This window comes from Oncorhynchus mykiss, chromosome 18 (genome assembly GCF_057628025.1).
Source record: "Oncorhynchus mykiss isolate SJ-2025 chromosome 18, ASM5762802v1, whole genome shotgun sequence".
Taxonomy (NCBI): domain Eukaryota; kingdom Metazoa; phylum Chordata; class Actinopteri; order Salmoniformes; family Salmonidae; genus Oncorhynchus; species Oncorhynchus mykiss.
Genome location: NC_143039.1, coordinates 39402613 through 39422122, shown reverse-complemented (window position 1 = coordinate 39422122; position 19510 = coordinate 39402613). Strand labels below are relative to the sequence as shown.

General features: G+C 41.8%; 3 protein-coding genes across 6 annotated transcripts in view; 1 reads left to right on the top strand and 2 right to left on the bottom strand.

The window, feature by feature from the left end:
• The window catches only part of LOC110496011 (small conductance calcium-activated potassium channel protein 2), a 41038-nt gene extending 38742 nt beyond the window's left edge, over window positions 1-2296 (bottom strand). Inside the window, exons 1-3 of the mRNA XM_021571623.3 lie at window positions 2210-2296; window positions 655-2042; window positions 41-136 (exon numbers count right to left, since the gene is read on the bottom strand). Coding sequence (XP_021427298.2) covers window positions 41-136; window positions 655-1509 — 951 coding nt within the window. The 5' untranslated portion in view covers window positions 1510-2042; window positions 2210-2296. The remainder of the gene's footprint in view (window positions 1-40; window positions 137-654; window positions 2043-2209) is intronic.
• LOC110496009 (neuronal acetylcholine receptor subunit alpha-7) overlaps window positions 1-19510 on the top strand; it is a 40766-nt gene that overhangs the window by 15559 nt on the left and 5697 nt on the right. The window contains exons 1-9 of one of the 4 annotated variants that reach the window (XM_021571620.3): window positions 5741-6382; window positions 9763-9902; window positions 10122-10166; window positions 10315-10424; window positions 10537-10616; window positions 15189-15356; window positions 15499-15693; window positions 17432-17518; window positions 18555-18664. In XM_021571620.3, the coding sequence (XP_021427295.2) occupies window positions 6331-6382; window positions 9763-9902; window positions 10122-10166; window positions 10315-10424; window positions 10537-10616; window positions 15189-15356; window positions 15499-15693; window positions 17432-17518; window positions 18555-18664 (987 nt within the window). In that variant the 5' untranslated portion in view covers window positions 5741-6330. Of the gene's footprint in view, window positions 1-5740; window positions 6506-9217; window positions 9395-9762; window positions 9903-10121; window positions 10167-10314; window positions 10425-10536; window positions 10617-15188; window positions 15357-15498; window positions 15694-17431; window positions 17519-18554; window positions 18665-19510 lie in introns of those variants that run through there. The other 3 variants (XM_036952494.2, XM_036952495.2, XM_090208391.1) reach the window with 3 other exon arrangements.
• The window catches only part of LOC110496010 (sorting nexin-27), a 70802-nt gene continuing 53492 nt past the window's right edge, over window positions 2201-19510 (bottom strand). The window contains exon 13 of the mRNA XM_036952496.2: window positions 2201-2296. Within this exon, the coding sequence (XP_036808391.1) occupies window positions 2223-2296 (74 nt within the window). The 3' untranslated portion in view covers window positions 2201-2222. The remainder of the gene's footprint in view (window positions 2297-19510) is intronic.

The following is a 19510-nucleotide window of genomic DNA, read 5'->3' as shown; positions in this document are numbered from 1 at the left end:
GTATGGGCAGTGTAGTAAGTAGTCAGAGAGGTGAAATTACCTGCACCTCACAGATGTGATAGGCAATTACCAGACCCAGCAGGATGAGAGAGGACAGGCTGATAACAGACTTCATAGCCATAGAGTATATAGAGCTCTGTAGGGGAAACATGTCGTGGACACACTTATCTTAACATACAGTAAGCTTCATTGTGGCATATATGCCTTATTTTAACAAGTTGGGATTCAATTCAAGGCACATTATAGCGCGCTTGATATTTAAAGGTAATTTCTGATTTATACGATCTCCGCGAACACAGGAACATTTCCTTTAAAAGGCACATTGTCCACAGCGCTCCACAATGTGCCTCTGATTGATTCCTGGCCACAGTAACCTTAAGTCAGCAACAAATACTGAAGGCCTTCAAATAATGTTCTGTAAGTTTGAACTCAATAATCACCCAGGTGTCCCCAGCAGATCTGGGTTTCAAATAATTTAAAAAGCATTTCAAATACTTGATCTGTGCCTGGTTGAACTTGCATGGCTTAATAAAGCTATAAAAAAGTCCCAAAACTGCAAATTTGGCACTCCAGACAGACTCAGGCAAACACTCAAAAGTATATATTTGAAAATATATCAAGCATTTGAACCCAGGTCTAGTCCCCAGTGCTGACCTTACTGTAGACGCTCCAGGAGAGCTCTATCTCGGTGATCATGACCACCACTCCAAACATCCCCACAGCGAGTGCACAGTCATTCAGCCTCTGCCTCCTCTCAAACAGCGCCCTTCGGCGGACCAGCCTACGACCGATGCTCTGGGTCTTCTTGTGAGGGCAGTTATGGACACCATCCTTGTGATGCGCACCACTGGTCTCCTCACCTCCACCATAGGCGCCCTTGGCCTCAGATTTCGGGTGATTCTTGTCAGAACTGGGTGTTTGGTTGGGGGAATGTGGCTGGTAGTCATCTTTGGTTGTAATGATGATCTCAGGTAGACTCTGGCGGTCCTGCATCTTCATTGATGGGACCTCTAGCCTTCGACCTCCTTCACTGGGTGGCCCACTTTCTGTCTCCCTTAAGTCCATTTGAGACATGCGGAGTCCTTTGTAGGGTGACTGAGTGGATGTCATGTCCTGCTGGCGCCTCTGTGGGCTTGTCTTTTTGGTTTTACTCCCCCAAATCCGATCTTTGTGCCCTGCATTCTGTTCATTCCCTGCTGGCTTCTTGCCTCTCTTTTCCTTGTGGACCTCCTTCCCCCTAACCTTTTCCTCATTGTCTCCCCTTCGGGGCGAGGAGCGGGGTGAGGGTGACACATATTGGCAGCCGTTGTAATATGAGAGGGTGGGTGATGACTGGGTTCCATCGAGCCACACTGAGTGATCTCCCCCTTTTTGACATGAGTAGTTTCTTCCGCACTGAATGCCAAAAGCAGGAGGGGGAGGGACCACTTTTGATGGAAGGAGGGGATATTGCTCCTCCTCCTCATCTCCATGCTGCATTGTCAAGTTCATAGAGGGAGAGGGCTCCATCTAGAGATTGTTAGAGGTGTTGAGTTATTATGTTTGAACAATTTTATGGGGTTTGGAAAGAGACAACTGTGAGAGAGTGCAGACAGTTTATGGAGTGAAAACAATGAAAATGTATGAGTGGGAAGCATACAAAAACACAAACTCTATTGTAAAAAAGGGGACGTTGATATGCCTGTGGAATGCTGAGAGTTCACAGAAGACATTCATACTATTCACAGTAAACATGAACACAAACCCACTGGGCAAAAACTGGTTGAATCAATGTTGTTTCGATGTAATTTCAACCCCCCAAAACTATGTGATGACATTGAATCAATGTGGAAAACTGATTGGATTTGCAAAAAGTCGTGAAAGGCATTTAGTATTTTTTTCACCCAACTTTTAACCTAAATACAATGACATAGACGTTGAACTGATGTCTGTGCGCAGTGGGAATGTTCCTCTGTGATAATGGTTGACATTATATAGAAATTTCCCTATGGGTTTTCCATCCAAGATAATGTGATAATGTGATATGATAAGACAATGGAAACCTGTTGGAAAAAAACAATGACATTCTGTCAGAAACATTGATCTAGAAACATTGTAGAATTATTGTATAAAACCCTAATTTAAGTTATTGCAGCACCTGGTAATCTTACAGTCATAAATATTCTTGCCAAATTACTGTTAAAACCGAATTGATTCTGCTCAGTCTTACCTCTCCACGTATTTCAGTTACTTCCAATTAAGTTTTCAATTCCACTGTTGTTGGTTAACTTCCTCAGATTGTCCTTTAGTCCATCTCCTTAAAGTCAACACAAATTAAATGAAGCATCAGTTAAATAGATATTGGTTATTACCTTAGGATAATTAGGTGACAAAACTACTTGTAATTCAGATCAAAATATATTCAGTCTCTCTCAGAAATAATTTATAAGAATCCAGCTCCCATCCAGCAGACATAAGTAAGGGTTATGAACTATAATCCACATAGCAGCATATAAACCATATGTCCATGGATATCAATTGTATTATGACTCGTTTATTTAATTATTTTCCAGTATTAAGTTGTCCATCATGACGTCTTTGTTTAAGCTGGGTTTATTACTGTAAGATCCACAGTTTCAGTTGTCCCTGGTTACATGGCAAAGTTTCCTCTGACATAATTTTTCATCAAGTTGGACAGCTCTTTTGCCTCTGTCCTTTTGCTTGTGTGTGTGTGTGTGTGTGTGTGTGTGTGTGTGTGTGTGTGTGTTGAAGAAGGGAAGAATAGTTGACATTTTATTTTATTGTTTTATTGAAGGATAGGCATTACTATTTTATTGGGTTTTATTTTTATCCAAGGGAGCTCTCCAAGCTGGCAATTTGGATCTTTTCCCATTTAATCTAAGAGAGTGAGTGATGGTCCTGCGTATCAATGCAGGGGAGGAGATTATAGAAATATGGCAGATTAATCAAGTTGGTTTGAGAGTCAGATATCTGATACTTAGGAGCTTATGAAATATTAAATATGTCACCCTTTAGCCTGACAATGTGGAGAGGAAAATGGTTTTGGAATTAAAGTCATAACAATGACATTCGCCAACATTTATCTCTATCTATTAATATTTGACAGATGGGGCTCCAGTTAACAGAGGAAGTCAAGGAGGAGGGGTAGAGAGAGGAGGATAAAGACAGGTATTGTGTAATCAAAATACAACACATACTCAGCGAGAGAGAGAGATGTACACAGAGGTCTAATCATCTAGCCCATATTACAGTTACACAGCTGGGTGTAAAATATATGAATTAGGGTAAGTACTCTGTTCAAGGGTACACTGCCAGGGTATGCAATCTGGGACTGGGAGCTGAACCCCAAAACACTACGGTTCACTTCCCATCGCTCCATGCTATGCTGTGACTATAGAACAGGAATCCAACAGCCACACCAAAGCGAAAGACTCAACTTCACTTATTGCAGGCATCCTTAGTGAAGAAGATAGGAAACATGTCACGCCCTGACCTTAGAGAGCCTTTTTATTTTGCTATTTGGTTAGGTCAGGGTGTGATTTGGGTGGGCATTCTAGTTTTTCTATTTCTTTGTTGGCCGGGTATGGTTCCCAATCGGAGGCAGCTGTCTATCGTTGTCTCTGATTGGGGATCATACTTAGGCAGCCTTTTTTTCCACCTTTAGTTGTGGGATCTTGTTTGTGTGTAGTTGCTTTCTGCACTACATGTAGCGTTACGGTCATTTTATATTTTGTTGTTTTTTCGGTGTCATTTAAATAAAAGAAAGATGTACGCCTACCACGCTGCACCTCGGTCCAATCCATCTCTAAACAAACGTGACAAAACATTCAAACAGGAACCTCTCAAATGTAGATAGTAGCCTACCAGAAGAATGCAATGGGACAGGTGAAAGGCATTCATCGAGAGATAATCCATCGGGAAAAGGCTACTTTGAAGTGAGAAGTCAAGGCCACAGATATATGATAATATACTTGTTGTCGATAATACCCTATTAGTTGGGGGAGTTGTTAGCGTAGTAACTCCCTAATCCAATCAAGAGAGTAATTAAAAACCCAAAGCACAGCACAATGACTAATGGTGTGGCGTGGGAAGTAGGGGTGCTGAGGGTACTGCAGCATCCCCTGAAGAATCTGAACAGAGAAAAAAGTTATTTAAGTAAATGTCTCACAAAAGCAGTGCACTGGGCCTTTACTAGTCCTGTATTATCAGACACTAAACATCTTCCCGCGGCTATGCCCTATTCCCTATAGTGCACTGGGCCTTTACTAGTCCTGTATTATCAGACCCTAAACATCTTCCCGTGGCTATGCCCTATTCCCTATAGTGCACTGGGCCTTTACTAGTCCTGTATTAGCAGACCCTAAACATCTTCCCGCGGCTATGCCCTATTCGCTATAGTGCACTGGGCCTTTACTAGTCCTGTATTAGCAGACCCTAAACATCTTCCCGCGGCTATGCCCTATTCCCTATAGTGCACTGGGCCTTTACTAGTCCTGTATTATCAGACCCTAAACATCTTCCCGCGGCTATGCCCTATTCCCTATAGTGCACTACTTTTGACCAGAGCCTCCTTTCCTTCACCCTCACCTCATCACAGCTTGGTCAGAAATAGTTATCTTGAATGTAGTTTTTGTATAAACCACCAGATGTCAGCCACACCCCAGTGGCTGCCATGCATATTTTTTTATTTATAGCTAAGGTGTTATGGTTTTGATTTTGGCACAATATAATAGTACGTAATAGGACAGACACCATATTTTAATCAGACTTTAGTTAATTTTGTACACATTCAAATGATGGAGGTATGTAGTTTCAACAGGATTCATCTAACATTATCTATTACAGGTAACTGACAAAATAAAGGAAATTCTTGAGTAAATTAGGGATTTAAAGTACATTGAATGAAGGTGCTTCCACACAGGTGTGGTTCCCGAGTTAATTAAACAATTTCAATTAAAACATCCCCATCATGCTAAGGGTTATGTTTAAAAATGCGGGTCTCAAAGGAGCATAGGGGGTTTAAAGGGTGTGTGTGTGTGTGTCTCAGCCACCAGATCTCAACCCAATTGAACACTTATGGGAGATTCTGAAGGGGCGCCCTAGACAGCGGAACCTGTGGAAAAACCTGTGGAAGAATGGTGTTGCATCCCTCCAATAGAGTTCTAGACACTTGTCGAATCTATGCCAGGGCGCATTGAAGCTGTTCTGGCGGCTCGTCATGGCCCAACGGCCTATTAAGACACTTTATGTTGGTGTTTCCTTTATTTTGGCAGTTACCTGTATATCCTTGTTGTTTCATGCTTGGTGCAGTTTTCTTTACTTCACCGATACCGATGCTTTCTCCCCGCATTCTACACGCCATTCTTCATTGTGTGCACCCATGAGTCATGAGTGAATCTGTGCCTCTAGGGCACATGGGATGTCTGACAACCCCCCAAGAGCCGTGGATAGCAAAGGGCAGCAGAAGTAATAGTGTAATCTATTATACGGTCCCTATCTCAGTTTCTCTCCTCTCCCCTTCCTTGCATCAGCACTTCATGAGAACGAATGAGGAGTGGAGTTTAACTATGCACATTCCTGGGCCCCCATGCAGAGCCCAGCACTTTCTCAATTAGACGAGAGACCATCTGTCCTGCTGATTCAACCCCCCCCCCTCCCCCAACGGAGCTACTTCCCCACCACACACATCCCAGCCAAAACCACCTCACCTATCTATCACCTCGCTCGCTCACTCACACACAGACTAGTTCTCCCCTCCATCAACTCTCTGCTCCAGTAGACTGTGTTTCCCACTGTGCAGCACAGACAAATCCGGAGATTGGACCCAAGAGGCATATTTTTATGCACGCACGCACACACACTTTGTCAATTAAGATGTTTACTCAAATCAATCAGGTGGGGCTATTTTTCTTAAAAAGGTCCCCATCCCTTTTTGTCCTCTCATGCTCTCCTCCTTGGCTCCACCTCCCAGGGAAGCAGAGGGACACGATTAGGGAGGGGGATAAGGAGAGAGAGAGAGCAAGAGAGAGTGGGGGGAGAGCTGACTTGTGTCTAGAATCAATCAGTTGTTTTTTTCTTCCACTCACTCACTGCATTTTTCCAGACGGCATGTGCGAGCTTAGGCTCTGGACCTCATTTCCTACCCCCTATCTCTCTGTCCTGCTCTCTCTCTATACCCTTCTTTCTGACTAACTCATTCATTCCTTCTCATGCTTTGTGGATGCGAATCAGGGGAATTCCTGCCTTTGAATCCAATCTCCCTGTCCGTGCAGCCTCTCCTCTTATCCCTATATCCAGGACCCTCCAAAGCCGGTCTCAGCTCCATTAGAAATGTGGTGCTCTGTGGCTCTGGTTGTCTGTGGATTCTCTGCTTTGGTCCAGGGTAGGTCTGCCTCTCTATTTACTCTCAGACTACATTGCAAGATTAGAGTTACAAAGCCAGAGGGAAAGACTAGGAAAGGATCACTGGAAAGGAGGAGAGGAGGATTGAGAAGTGTATGTGTGTGTGAGTATTTTTGTGTTCTCTCAGTGTTTGTGCTCTTGTTTTATGTTGGTCTGTGTGTAAATGCCTACCTGTGTGCCTAGTGAATACAGACGTCTACAGTTATTCAGAACCTGATGTGATGTGGTCCTCAACGTAAAATACATGTTGTCTGTTGCAGGGACGGACAGAAAAAGAAAGAGAGAGAGTTGGTATATAAAGCGAGAGAGATGGGGAGACATGCTTTATTAGAGAAAACGCTGCAATCATAAATTTCACAACCTCCCTCACTCTTTCACCCTCTATTTTCTCCAAAATCTCTGTGGACAGAGTGCAGTATCAATGGGATTGAACCAGCAGGGAACAGACTATTATCAATGGTGGCACGTCAATTGAATACCATTATAGATCTGGTTCGATCTTGCTTCCTTGTTATGTATGGACATGTTGCTGCAACAGAGAGAGCAGAGTATAACTGTAAGCAGCAGGATAGATAGGTCGCTAAGGGAGAGGAGAGGTATTACTACATTATATCAGAGGCTGCCTGCCCTGCAACTATGTAAAGAGCTACTGAACTTTCCTCAACGCAAAATCGTGAATCATTTCCTGACCGTAACCTTTTGTAGAGATTCTTGTTACTTTCCCGGTGAAAAATGGTTAAAGTCCTTGGGACTATTGACACACAGTGGTAAAGGATAATAAAACAGCTAGAAGTACACAGACCACTGACAGAGCGCTTAATATCTGTTTGTACACCAAATGGATTTGAAATGACACGCAACAACTAAACACATATAGGGCAAAATAGTAGGACTAAAGTTATGGGCTAGGAGGTTAAAAGACAAAAGCAAATACTCTAGACAAGACAATACCTGAGTGGCACAGCAGTCTAAGGCACTGCATCTCAGTGCTAGTAGGCGTCACTACAGTCCCTGGTTCGATGCCAGGCTGTATCACAACTAGCCGTCATTGGGAGTCCCATAGGGCGGTGCACAATTGGTCCAGCGTTGTCTGGGTTAGGGTTTGGACGGGGTAGGCTGTCATTGTAAATAAAAATGTGTTGTTAACTGACTTGCCTAGTTACATAAAAAAAGTAATATATAAAAGACGCTGACAAGAATATGCTAAGTCACATCTAAAATATTTAAAATCCACTGACTTTTTAGCTGACACATCGGATTGTCAAATGTTTGCCTGCCGACAGTACTTACTTAGCACCTCTGAACAGAGTGTCGACAGTCAATCTCTTTTGTGATCACACAGCATAGACCTTGACGTCGTCAGCCACTCAGCCTCGTTAAAATACTCCAAACCAGAAGGTGCTGCTTAGTTTATGGTCTAGATTTCAATGTTAGCTAGCTAGCTGCAGTAATGTTATTATTTTGTAGAAAGCCCTTGTTGATACTAACCATATGGTCACAGCTAGGTAACTACCTAGCAAGATGACGAAGAAACAATTTAATTCACTCTCCATAATCCCATACTGCCAGTGCTAACCCATAGCCAAATGTTTAACTAGCTAGCTAAGGACACTGCTCTAACTCGGAAGCCAACACCGGCAGCTGTTTCATGGAAACTAATCCATTGGGATTTAATTATAATGTCAATACTAGCTACAGTTGAAAATTGGAGAACACATTGGGAGGGATTTTAGACCATTCCTCCATACAGAATATTTCCAGATCCTTGATATCCTTCATTTGCATTTATGGACTGCCACCTTCAATTCAAATCACAGGTTTGTTCGGAGACTGTTGATTTTGTGGCCAAATAATACTTTTTTTGTGGGTTTTGATGTTTGTTTAGTGTCAGTGTCTTGCTGGCAGAATCAACCAGGGTTTTGACAAAACTATCCTGGTAATGTGTAAAGTTCATGATGCTGTTGACCTTAACAAGGGCCCCAGGACCAGTGGATGGAAAATAGCCGCATAACATTAAAGGTCCATCACATTTGACAGTAGGTATAGGGTTAGTTTCTGCATATTAATCTTTCTTTGGACACAAAACCTACCACTGGTGTGTGTGGCTAAAGAGCTCTATTTCCATGTCCTCCAACAAATGTAATTGCCTGGAGTTTGCTAAATGGCATTGGAACTTGGATTGGAACTGATGCTGTGGTCAGATGACATGAAAATAGAGCTCTTTGGAAATATTCTGTATGGAGGAATGGTCTCTAAGATGTGTTCTCCAATCTAATAAAACATTTTAGAAAAAAGCTCATTGCCGATATCCTCGCAAGTCGAGGTATTGAAAGGAGGGGTGCTAATGACTATGACCCCTATCTTTTTGAGAATTGTTTTTATTAATAGTTAAACAAAATGTCCCAATTTTTTGGAGCATACAATATAGCTCAGTATTTGTATTATTTATTTTATACATTCTTTTTTGTTCATTTTTTTTGATCAAGGGTGCCAATAATTTGACCTGACTGTAACATGAGTCTCCACAACACTATTATGAAGCAAATCCTTTGAACATCATGCCTTATTTAATGATTCACCCACGCTTACTTAAATTTGTAGTGCTTCACGGGTTTTACACTTACGAAACTGCTTGATTATTCATTAATTAAGCATTGAGAAGGTGTGCCTACAACTTTCGCTGAGGTTCCTCTCATCCTCCACTAATTTCCCCGATTCCTCCTCCGCTATTCTTCATCTTTACTTATCCCACATACTTTCCTCTCCTGTCCATGCCCCCTCTTTTGTATATCACCTCGCTTCTGAAATCTTCTACTCTCCTTCTCCCTCATCTCTCTCTGCTCCATTCTTCTCTGTCCATTTTCCTTTCTCCTCCCACTGAGCAAAAACTGGTTGCATTAACGTTGTTTTCACATAACTTCAACAAAAACATGTAATGTGATGATGTTGAATCAATGTGGAGAACTGATTGGATTTGCAAAAAGTCATCAACGTAAGGGGATTTCAATTTTTTTTCACCCAACTTTTAACCTAAATTCAATCAATGACATGGTGACATCTTTTGTCGATTTCACGTTGCATTCACATTAGTTGATAACTCAACCAAATGTAAATCAAAACTAGACATTGAAATTACATCTGTGCCCAGTGGGCGGTCCTCTTCATGCCGATCCTCTTTTTTTTCTTCTATATCGCCTTTTCTGAAATCTTTTCTTAAATCTTCTCTCTCTGCTCCCTTCTTCTCCGTACATATTCCCCTTTCCATGGCCCCTCATTTGTCTTCATCACCTCTATTCTGAAATCTTCTACTCTCCTTTTATCTCTTTCTTTCCATCTCCCTCTCCTCCCTTCCTCACTCAGTGTCGATTCAGGGCCCTCACCAGAGAACCTTGTTGAAGAACCTTCTGAAGGACTACAATCGAATGGAGAGGCCGGTGGGCAATGATTCACACTCCCTCACAGTCTTCTTCACTATCAGTCTGATGCAGATCATGGATGTGGTAGGGATCAATGTTCATATTACATTTATGTTATTTTATCCGTCTGCTTGTCAGTGCGTCGACCTGTCTGTTGGTGTCTTCGTCTATACCTGTGCAAACTCTGCTCTGTTAAAGTAAATATTCCACTGCAACTTCAAAAATGATTCAGAATTCTTTGAGGCATGTCTCTCAATATAGCTCCTTAGAAGAAGAATTGACTCAATGATTTACATATTATAGGATGAGAAGAATCAGGTCCTCACCACTAACATCTGGCTTCGGATGGTAAGCACAGCACAGCTTCAAGTGAACAGCTGTCGGAGTGAGAGTGAATTTATTGTATCCTTCTCAGTGGACCTTCTTAGTTATATATTCAGTTGAAGTTGAATTAAATTGCCATGTCCAATATATCCAGTCTGAGTCTATCTTCCAGAGCTGGTTTGATCATTATCTTCAGTGGAACCAGACTGAATACCCTGGAGTGAAAAACCTTCGGTTCACAACTGACCAGGTGTGGACGCCAGACATCCTCCTCTACAACAGGTAATACACCTATGGTCCTATTCATATCATCATGCATCACATGCATGTGTTTTATGGTTTTAAAACACTACTGTCCAGAGTTTGATCCACCCTTTCCTTTCTCTTTCCTCAGTGCAGACGATGACTTTGACTCCACCTTCAAGACCAACGTGTTGGTCAACTCCAGTGGCTTCGCGGAGTATCTCCCTCCAGGTGAGTCCCTTTCTATCTTTCCTACTCTGTTGATATTACATACAGTATCAGTCAAAAGTTTGGACACACCTACTCATTCAAGAGATTTTCTTTATTTGTACAATTTTCTACATTGTAGAATAATAGTGAAGACATCAAAACTATGAAATAACACATATGGAATTATGTAGTAACCAAAAGTGTTAAACAAATCAATATATTTTACATTATTCAAAGTAGCCACCCTCTGCCTTGATGACAGCTTTTCACACTCTTGGCATTCTCTCAACCAGCTTCATGAGGAATGCTTTTCCAACATTCTTGAAGGAGTTCCCACATATGCTGAGCACTTGTTGGCTGCTTTTCTTCACTCTGCGGTCCAACTCATCCCAAACCATCTCAAATGGGTTGAGGTCGGGTGATTGTGGAGGCCAGGTCATCTGATGCAGCACCATCACTCTCCTTCTTTGTCAAATAGCCCCTACACAGCCTGGAAGTGTGTTTTGGGTCATTGTCCTGTTGAAAAACAAATGATAGTACCACTAAGCGCAAACCAGATGGGATGCCGTATCGCTGCAGAATGCTGTGGTAGCCATGCTGGTTAAGTGTGCCTTGAATTCTAAATAAATCACAGACAGTCACCAGCAAAGCAGCCCCACATCATCACACCTCCTCCTCTATGCTTCACAATGGGAACCACACATGTGGAGATCATCCGTTCACCTACTCTACGTCTCACAAAGACACGGCAGTTGGAATGAAAAATCTAAAATTTGGACTCATCAGATCAAAGAAAAGATTTCCCCTGGTCAAATGTCCATTGCTTGTGTTTCTTGGCCCAAGCAAGTTTCTTCTTATTATTGGTGTCCTTTAGTAGTGGTTTCTTTGCAGCAATTCAACCATGAAGGTCTGATTCACAGTCTCCTCTGAACAGTTGATGTTGAGATGTGTCTGTTACTTGAATTCTGTGAAGTATTTATTTGGGATGCAATCTGAGGTGCATTTAACTCTAATGAACTTCTCCTCTGCAGCAGAGGTAACTCTGGGTCTTCTTTTCTTGTAGCGATCCTCATGAAAGCCGGTTACATCATAGCACTTGATGGTTTTAGCGACTGCACTTGAAGAAACTTTCAAAGTTCTTGAAATTTTCCTGATTGACTGACCTTCATCTCTTAAAGTAATGATGGACTGCCGTTTCTCTTTGCTTATTTGAGGTGTTCTTTCCATAATATGGACTTGGTCTTTTATTATTCCACCCCTACCTGTCACAACACAACTGATTGTCTCAAATGCATTAAGGAAAGTAATTCAACAAATTAACTTAAAGGTACACCTGTTAATTTAAATACATTCCAGGTGACAACCACATGACGCTGGTTGAGAGAATGCCAAGAGTGTGCAAAGCTGTCATCATGGCAAAGGGTGGCTACTTTGAAGAATCTCAAATATAAAATATATTTGTTTAACACTTCTTTGGGTACTACATGATTCCATATATGTTATTTCATAGTTGTGATGTCTTCACTATTATTCTACACTGTAGAAAATAGCAAAAATATAGTAGGTGTGTCCAAACTTTTGGCTGGTACTGTATATATACATGTATTTTTTAAAACTTTGGTAGTGGCCTTTTTTGTATCAGTGGGTATGTGTGTCTCCCTATCTGTTTTGTATAATCTCTCGTGGACAGACACATGTAACATAAATGGTGTCACAGTGTCTGTCAACAGACTGTGGGATCACACAACTAACGGAGAACTTTGTTCCGGTGCGCAGATTTTGTCACTGATCAGTTGGAAAAATCACGATTTCGCAGGTGTTCGCATCTTTTGAATTTCTGAAGGGGAGGGGACATTTGGCCCATAGACTTGTCCAAAACTTGCAGACGGAGTGGGGTGGAGCTACCGATCTGCTTCTGCTGTTCGTTCGAATATCTTTTCTAACACATCTGCACCAAGAACTTAATTGAGCATCTGACGCAATTACGCATTATTCTTAATTATGACATCAATATTTGAAACAGCATCCTCAGCTACTGTAGCAACAAATCCCAATGTGCAGTGTTTCTTCTCTATGGGAGATATTTACCCCTCTCAAATTTTAAGACCAAATTGGTTGAATCCTCTCAGACTTCTCCCCCAACCTCACATTAAAGACTTCTGGGGTTCAGTCCCTTGTGCCAGACTAAACCAAAATGGCCTTTTGAAGTCAAGTCAAGGAATGGGTGCAAAGAAATTCCATCATTTCTTATTCAGTGGATATGTTTATTTATAAGGTGGTGAATATAAACACAGTTGGATAATTAAATGTTGTCAGAAGGGGTGATATGGGGCTGTGTCCCAAATTGCACCCTATTCTCTATATAGTGCGCACATTTTAACCAGGTCCCATAGGGCGCTGGTCGAAGTAGCGCACTACGTAGGGAATAGGGTGCCATTTGGGTTGAAATCATGATGATGTCGTGCATGGAGAATTGGGACTGCGACACACACAGGAACACTATACTATACAGAATATCAAAGATCTGATCTGGCCTCTCGTCATAAAAGCCTGTGTAATTACTGGGGTCCATTTGGCCTCCATTTGGTCTGGAGATAAAAGACTATGGGCTCTGTATGCCAGGGAGGGTTTGGGAGCTTGACTCCTGGGTAAATAATTAAAAAGCAGCAACCCTCTGGAGCTCTCGTGGTTTTTAATGGTTTAGGAATAGTTTTCGTAGCTCAGATGAGATATATGATAGAACTTTAGGTGGATGGTAACATTTGGAAATAGTTTTCATATATAGCTCAGATATGATGCATGGTGTATTGGCAGGATGGTGTCTTAGGCTGGTTCCCAAACGGTGCCGTTTGGGACAAACACTATGGGAACGAAAGGAAATAGATTTTGAATGCTGGGGTGATCCATCTTGTTTCCTGTGCAGAGCTTGTTTTTCAGGGAATTCTCCAGAGATTTAAGATAAAAAATACAGTATGAAGTAAAGAATCTTGAGATATTGGTTGCAGTTTTAGAGGACATTTTGGTCAAGCATTGTTGCTTGTCGGATCAGCTTTTAGAGTAACCTAATTATTAGCTTAGAGGATCTGTTACAGAGCTGCAGGAGAGCAGTGAATTGCAAATGGAAGTAAATGTAGCTTTTAGCTAAATCGGTTTAGTTTTAGGTTTAATGAATCTAGAGAAAACAATAAGTTATTACAGAGCCCTTACAACAGCACAAAGAGGTGAATTGTATATTGGACTGTTCATTCTTGACAATTTCACAGCTCAGAGACTATAAAGCAATGCCATTATGAGCGGGGAAAAAACAACTACTGAATGAAACTACATTTTAAATCTTGCATTGGGAATTTGATATGTGAAGTGACTACGTTTTATAATTAATGCTGGATTTAATTTGGTTTGATTGTCAACTTCTAAACCATTAAAATTGCTTTTCAGACCTTTCTCTGTTTTTCTAAAGCTTAATTTGCATGTCTTGTGACTCATAATTCATATTTTTGAGTGCTGTTTGGAAGACTACTTTGGCATTTTGGTTGTGTGCACTACTGGACAACTCAACAGGCTTGATTTGTTCATTTCAGTTTTTACTTTGCCAGTTTTTACTCTGTGCATCGATTGTGTTGTACTTTGTGTGTCTGTGTGTGGTTCTGTATAATGAAAAAGTTGATCTGAATAGTCTGGATAAGCTGTCTGCAGAGTAGAGATCAGTGTCACTTTCTATATGGCACTCTCTGGGTGCGTCCCACCAATATATCTCCTGTCTCCTGAAGTGTAGACTCATCCACTACTTTCCACAAATCTAAAAGCATTGGATTGGTGGAGGCAGGGGCCAGGCTAGAGGGAATTTACACCAGTAATTTCCTTTAAAATCAGTGAAGGGACATGAACAAGTGCAATATGGTAAGAGGGAGAGATAATTGGGACGTAGTCACTCACTCTTGTACTGTTGTCATGTTTAACTGTGGTTAAGTACTGATCCCTCCTCCAGAGTGCTTAAAAATAGGTGCCAGAACAAGAAGATACACTTTTACAAATGTTCCTTTGCACATACTGTAAGTGAACAACAAGTAAAATGTCTCTAATTTGCTCTCACAATCTCCCACTGTATGGATGTCTACACAGTGTACAAAACATTAGGGACACCTTCCTAATATTGAGTTGCACCCACTTTTGCCCTCAGAACAGCCTCGATTTGTTGGGGCATGTACTCTACAAGGTGTCGAAAGCGTTCCCACAGTCGCTTCCCACAGTTGTGTCAAGTTGGCTGGATGTCCTGTCCGGGTGGTGGACCATTCTTGATACACATGGGAAACTGTTGAGAGTGAAAAACCCATCAGCGGTTTCACCCTCTGAATGACACGCATACACAATCCGTATCTTAATTGTCTCAAAGCTTTAAAATCCTTCTTTAACCTGTCCCCTCCCCTTCATCTACACTGATTGAAGTGGATTTAACAAGTGACATCAATAAGGGATCATAGCTTTCACCTCTATGTCATTGAAAGAGCTTCTTAATGTTTTGTACACTCAGTGTATATCTCCTATATGTCACTCTTTGCATCCCTTTTATCAATCTCTTTCCCTGTATGTCAGGGATTTTCATGAGCACATGTAACGTGGACGTACGTTGGTTCCCCTTCGATATCCAAAAGTGTGAGATGAAGTTTGGCTCATGGACGTACGATGGCTGGCTGATGGACCTACAAATGAACGAGGCCGACATCTCCGGTTACATGTCCAACGGGGAATGGGACCTAGTGGGTGAGTGGGATTGGACTGCCCTCCTAAATTTCTGTTATCAATTGCTCAACTTAAATTGTTAACTAAGCTAGAAGTTTTATGAAAATTCCCACTTTATTCTGTCCCTTACTTTTCTCTTTTTTTCTCACCTCACTCACTCAAGGAGTGCCAGGCACTCGTAGCGAGGTGTTCTATGACTGCTGTAAGGAGCCCTATCCCGATGTGACGTTCGTTGTGACCATCCGCCGGCGCACTCTCTACTACGCTCTAAACTTGCTCATCCCCTGTGTGCTGCTGTCCTCCATGACCCTGCTTATCTTCCTACTGCCTGCCGACTCTGGGGAGAAGATCTCTCTGGGTGAGCAGAGAGGAGAGGGTGGATGATCCAAGAGGGATAGATATTTTTCTAAAAGAAACAGAGATGAGGATGGAGGACAGCAGCATAGAGAGGAGGAGAAGGGGAAAGGCATTAGAGAGTGAAGGAATAAGAAGAGGATGGCAGGGGAATAATGGTGATGGGGAAGAAAGGATGACAGGGGAGAGAGAGTAGATTGATTCTAGTAAAGGGTGAAAACTAAAGAGCGGAGGAAAACAAAGAAGACCTAGAAGAGTTTTGGGGATGTGCAAAACCTTTAACCTAATTTGAGGATGCATTACAGTGCATTGTATTACTGGAAAATATGCATAATCCCTCACACACCACAGCCAATTAACCTATTGATATAATTAAGCCCAGGAATTGATTAGGGAGAGAGAGCGTACATACACACAGCCTTCCAGGAATTCAGCTTGATACCATGCTAGATGAACAGGTTTTAAGGAATTTGGTGCCAAGATACAGCCTGGCTGATACCCGGTTATGTTGTGCAACACAAGCTATGTACCCAAAACCCACCGTGGTGTGGAGAGGCAGTTTTCTTTTAAACTCTCATCGAGTCTCATGTTAAGGGTAGAAATTGCACCCAGTTTTGCCTTGGCGCTGATTGATTATCACCCCCAAAAATATTCCCCCAGGGAAGTTGAGACCTCTTTCTGTTTAGATTTGAAAACTAACAGTTGTAAAGCAAGGGGCAGTGCTCACGGGCTATTTGTATGGGTGTTTCAGCGAGACGGACATAGAGGGGAACCAACCAGTGTAAAAGCACAGCCCCCTTCATTATTGAGGCACCATCTCCGGCCCAAATGGCACCTTATTCCCTTTCTAATCTACTACTTTTGACAAGGGCTCTGGTCAAAAGTAGTGCACTACATGGGGAATAGGGTGCCAACATCAAAGGAGTCTCTCCAGATGCTGAAGTCAGGAGGACTTGGAGTTTGGTATCAACCAGGCTTGCCAAGATAAGCATATGGCCTTACATGAGAGCCACTGTCCATCTCTTCTGTGACATTCTTTAAAGTTAAATTCTACATTTCCTCTCGACCCTTGAAGTGACACTTGTTTAATCTATTGAGCGAACAGGGCCGACTCACTTGAAAGATGTTTGTTTTATCGGCTTGCTTCTGCACGGTACCAGTTATGCCAAGAAAGCACTTGGAAAATGTGGGGGGGGGGGGGAAGAAAGTGGGACAGAGGTAATGGGAGGAGATGAAGATTAGATCTGGTGAATGAAGAGTGAGATGGGGAAGAGAGAGGGAGCAGAGACAGCCGGGGTAGATGGATTGCTAATATAGGGTAAGCATATGTGTGGGTTAGAAGTAAGGCTCTACTAAGGGCAATTGGAGAAGAGGAATGGTCCAAAAGTAATTCGCTTTGAGTATATTACTCTGTCACACTTTGCAATTTGCATCAGATCGAACCAAATCTACTCGTATGAAGTTGAAATCAATTACGTTGGCTTGACCGGCAAAGAACATAAAATATTTGCCAAACGAGATGCCTGTAAGGTTTATCTTTACAAATGTCGATTTCTGGAGGCTCGCCCGGGATCAAACCTGATTGAGGCACAGATGTTAATAAATGTGTGAGGAGTGGTGTGTGTTGTAGTTGTACTGAGTATCACACACATTTTATTACCCCATGTCAGTTAAAATGGAGATTGTGCTCAGCAGCCACTCACGGTTTTATACATTTTCAATATCTTCCTCTCTCTGTTCAGGTATCACTGTGCTGCTCTCGCTCACAGTCTTCATGTTGCTGGTGGCAGAGATCATGCCAGCTACTTCAGATTCCATCCCTCTCATAGGTGTGTTCTCATACAGTTTGTTGTTTTGGCTCTGTACTCCAGCACTTTGGATTTGAAGTGATACAATGACTATGAGGATAAAGTGCAGACTGTCAGCTTTAATTTGAGTGTATTTTCATCTATTTCGAAATTACAGCACTTTTTGTGCATAGTCCGCCCATTTTAAGCAGACCAATACACTTATATATGTATTAAAGAAGAAAAAAATTCAGTATTTGGTCCCATATTGATAGCACGCAATGTCTACATCAAGCTTGTGACTCCACAAATTTGTTGGATGCATTTGCGGTTTGTTTCAGATTATTTTGGGCCTAATAGAAATTAATTCTAAATAATGTATTGTGTCTTTTTGGAGTCACTTTTGTTAATAAGAATAGAATGTGTTTCTAAATACTTCTACATTAATGTGAATGCTACCATGATTACAGATAATCGTGAATGAATCATGAATAATGATGAGTGAGAATGTTAGAGGCACAAATATCTTATCCCCAAGACATGCTAACCCCTCACCCTTACAATAACATGGGAGGTTAGAATTTTATGGGGGTATGATATGTGTGTCTAACTTTCTCACATCATTATTCACGATTCATTCAGGATTATCCGTAATCATGGTAGCATCCACATTATTGTAGAAGTAAATCCAAAGTGCTGGAGTATATAGCCAAAACAACATGTAACTGTCCTAATACTTTTGGAGCTCACTGTATGTCTGTTAAGAGTGTAGTGTGTGTGTTTGAAATAATTGTCCCAAATGTTGGTTAGGCACTGGTGATCTAACAATCTGTTTGTCCTTAACTGTAATTGACTAAATAAATCGTAAAGATTCAATGGTGGAAATGATGTACGGTGAGCTCACTGCAGCCAGACAGATGAGTTGCCCCCCTTTGACTACTAAAACACAAATCCAGCCCATTAAAGCCCAAGAAAAATGTCATGATCAGCAAGAAAACCACTGTTAGCATTATTGTTATTACAAATGGCTTCCTCTCTCTACTCTAATTGTTTTCTCTCTTTCCTGCCCCCCTTTCAGGACAGTACTTTGCTAGTACTATGATCATTGTTGGGATGTCAGTCATAGCTACAACGGTGGTGCTGCAGTATCATCACCACGACCCAAACGGAGGCCAGATGCCCAAATGGGTAAGGCCAGACCTCATGCTGTCCAAAGACGGTTACATTTGACATTTTAGTCATTAAGCAGACACTCTTATCCAGAACAACTTACGGAGCAATTTTCCTTACTCAAGGGCACAAACAGATTTTTCACTTTAGGAGGCTCGGGATTCAAACCAGCAACCTTTCAGTTACTGGCCCAACGTCTAAACCGCTAGCCTACCTGCCGCCATTGATTACTAACTATGAGCATTTCCCATAGGAAAACACGGCACTCTTAGCGCCATGCGCTAACCCACCAAACCTTCCATGGCTGGTCTCCTGGTATACCACAATGAAACAGTTTTTACCCCATTATGGCTAATGCTAACAAGATAACTCTTGGTTTGCCATACCCCTTTGGTATAGCCATTTTCTCGTTGTTGCAACTGGCCAAACACGTGTGGGTCGTTATTGAATTGTAGTGGCATTTGGGCATGGAATTTTAGAATTTTATTTAATTTAAAATGTATTTGGGTCCATCTTCCACTTCTAAATCAACTAATATGGTAGCTTAATTACTTGAAATCCTTTGTACCATTATGATAACATTGCACCACCAGGAGGAGTAGTGATGGCAATACCAATGACAAATGAGGTAATTGAGAATTTTCTAAAATCGAGGCAAAATATGCTCAAATCTAAGGTCATTAACCCTTTAAAAATTATTTACTAAAGTGATATGATTAATCATTTTGGCGGGGCGGGGCTTTACCTAGCAAAGACTGATAGATGACCTGGAGCCAGTGGGGTTGGCGACAATTATGTAGTGAGGGCCAGCCAACGAGAGCATACAGGTCGTAGTGGTGGGTCGTTTATGGGGCTTTGGTGACA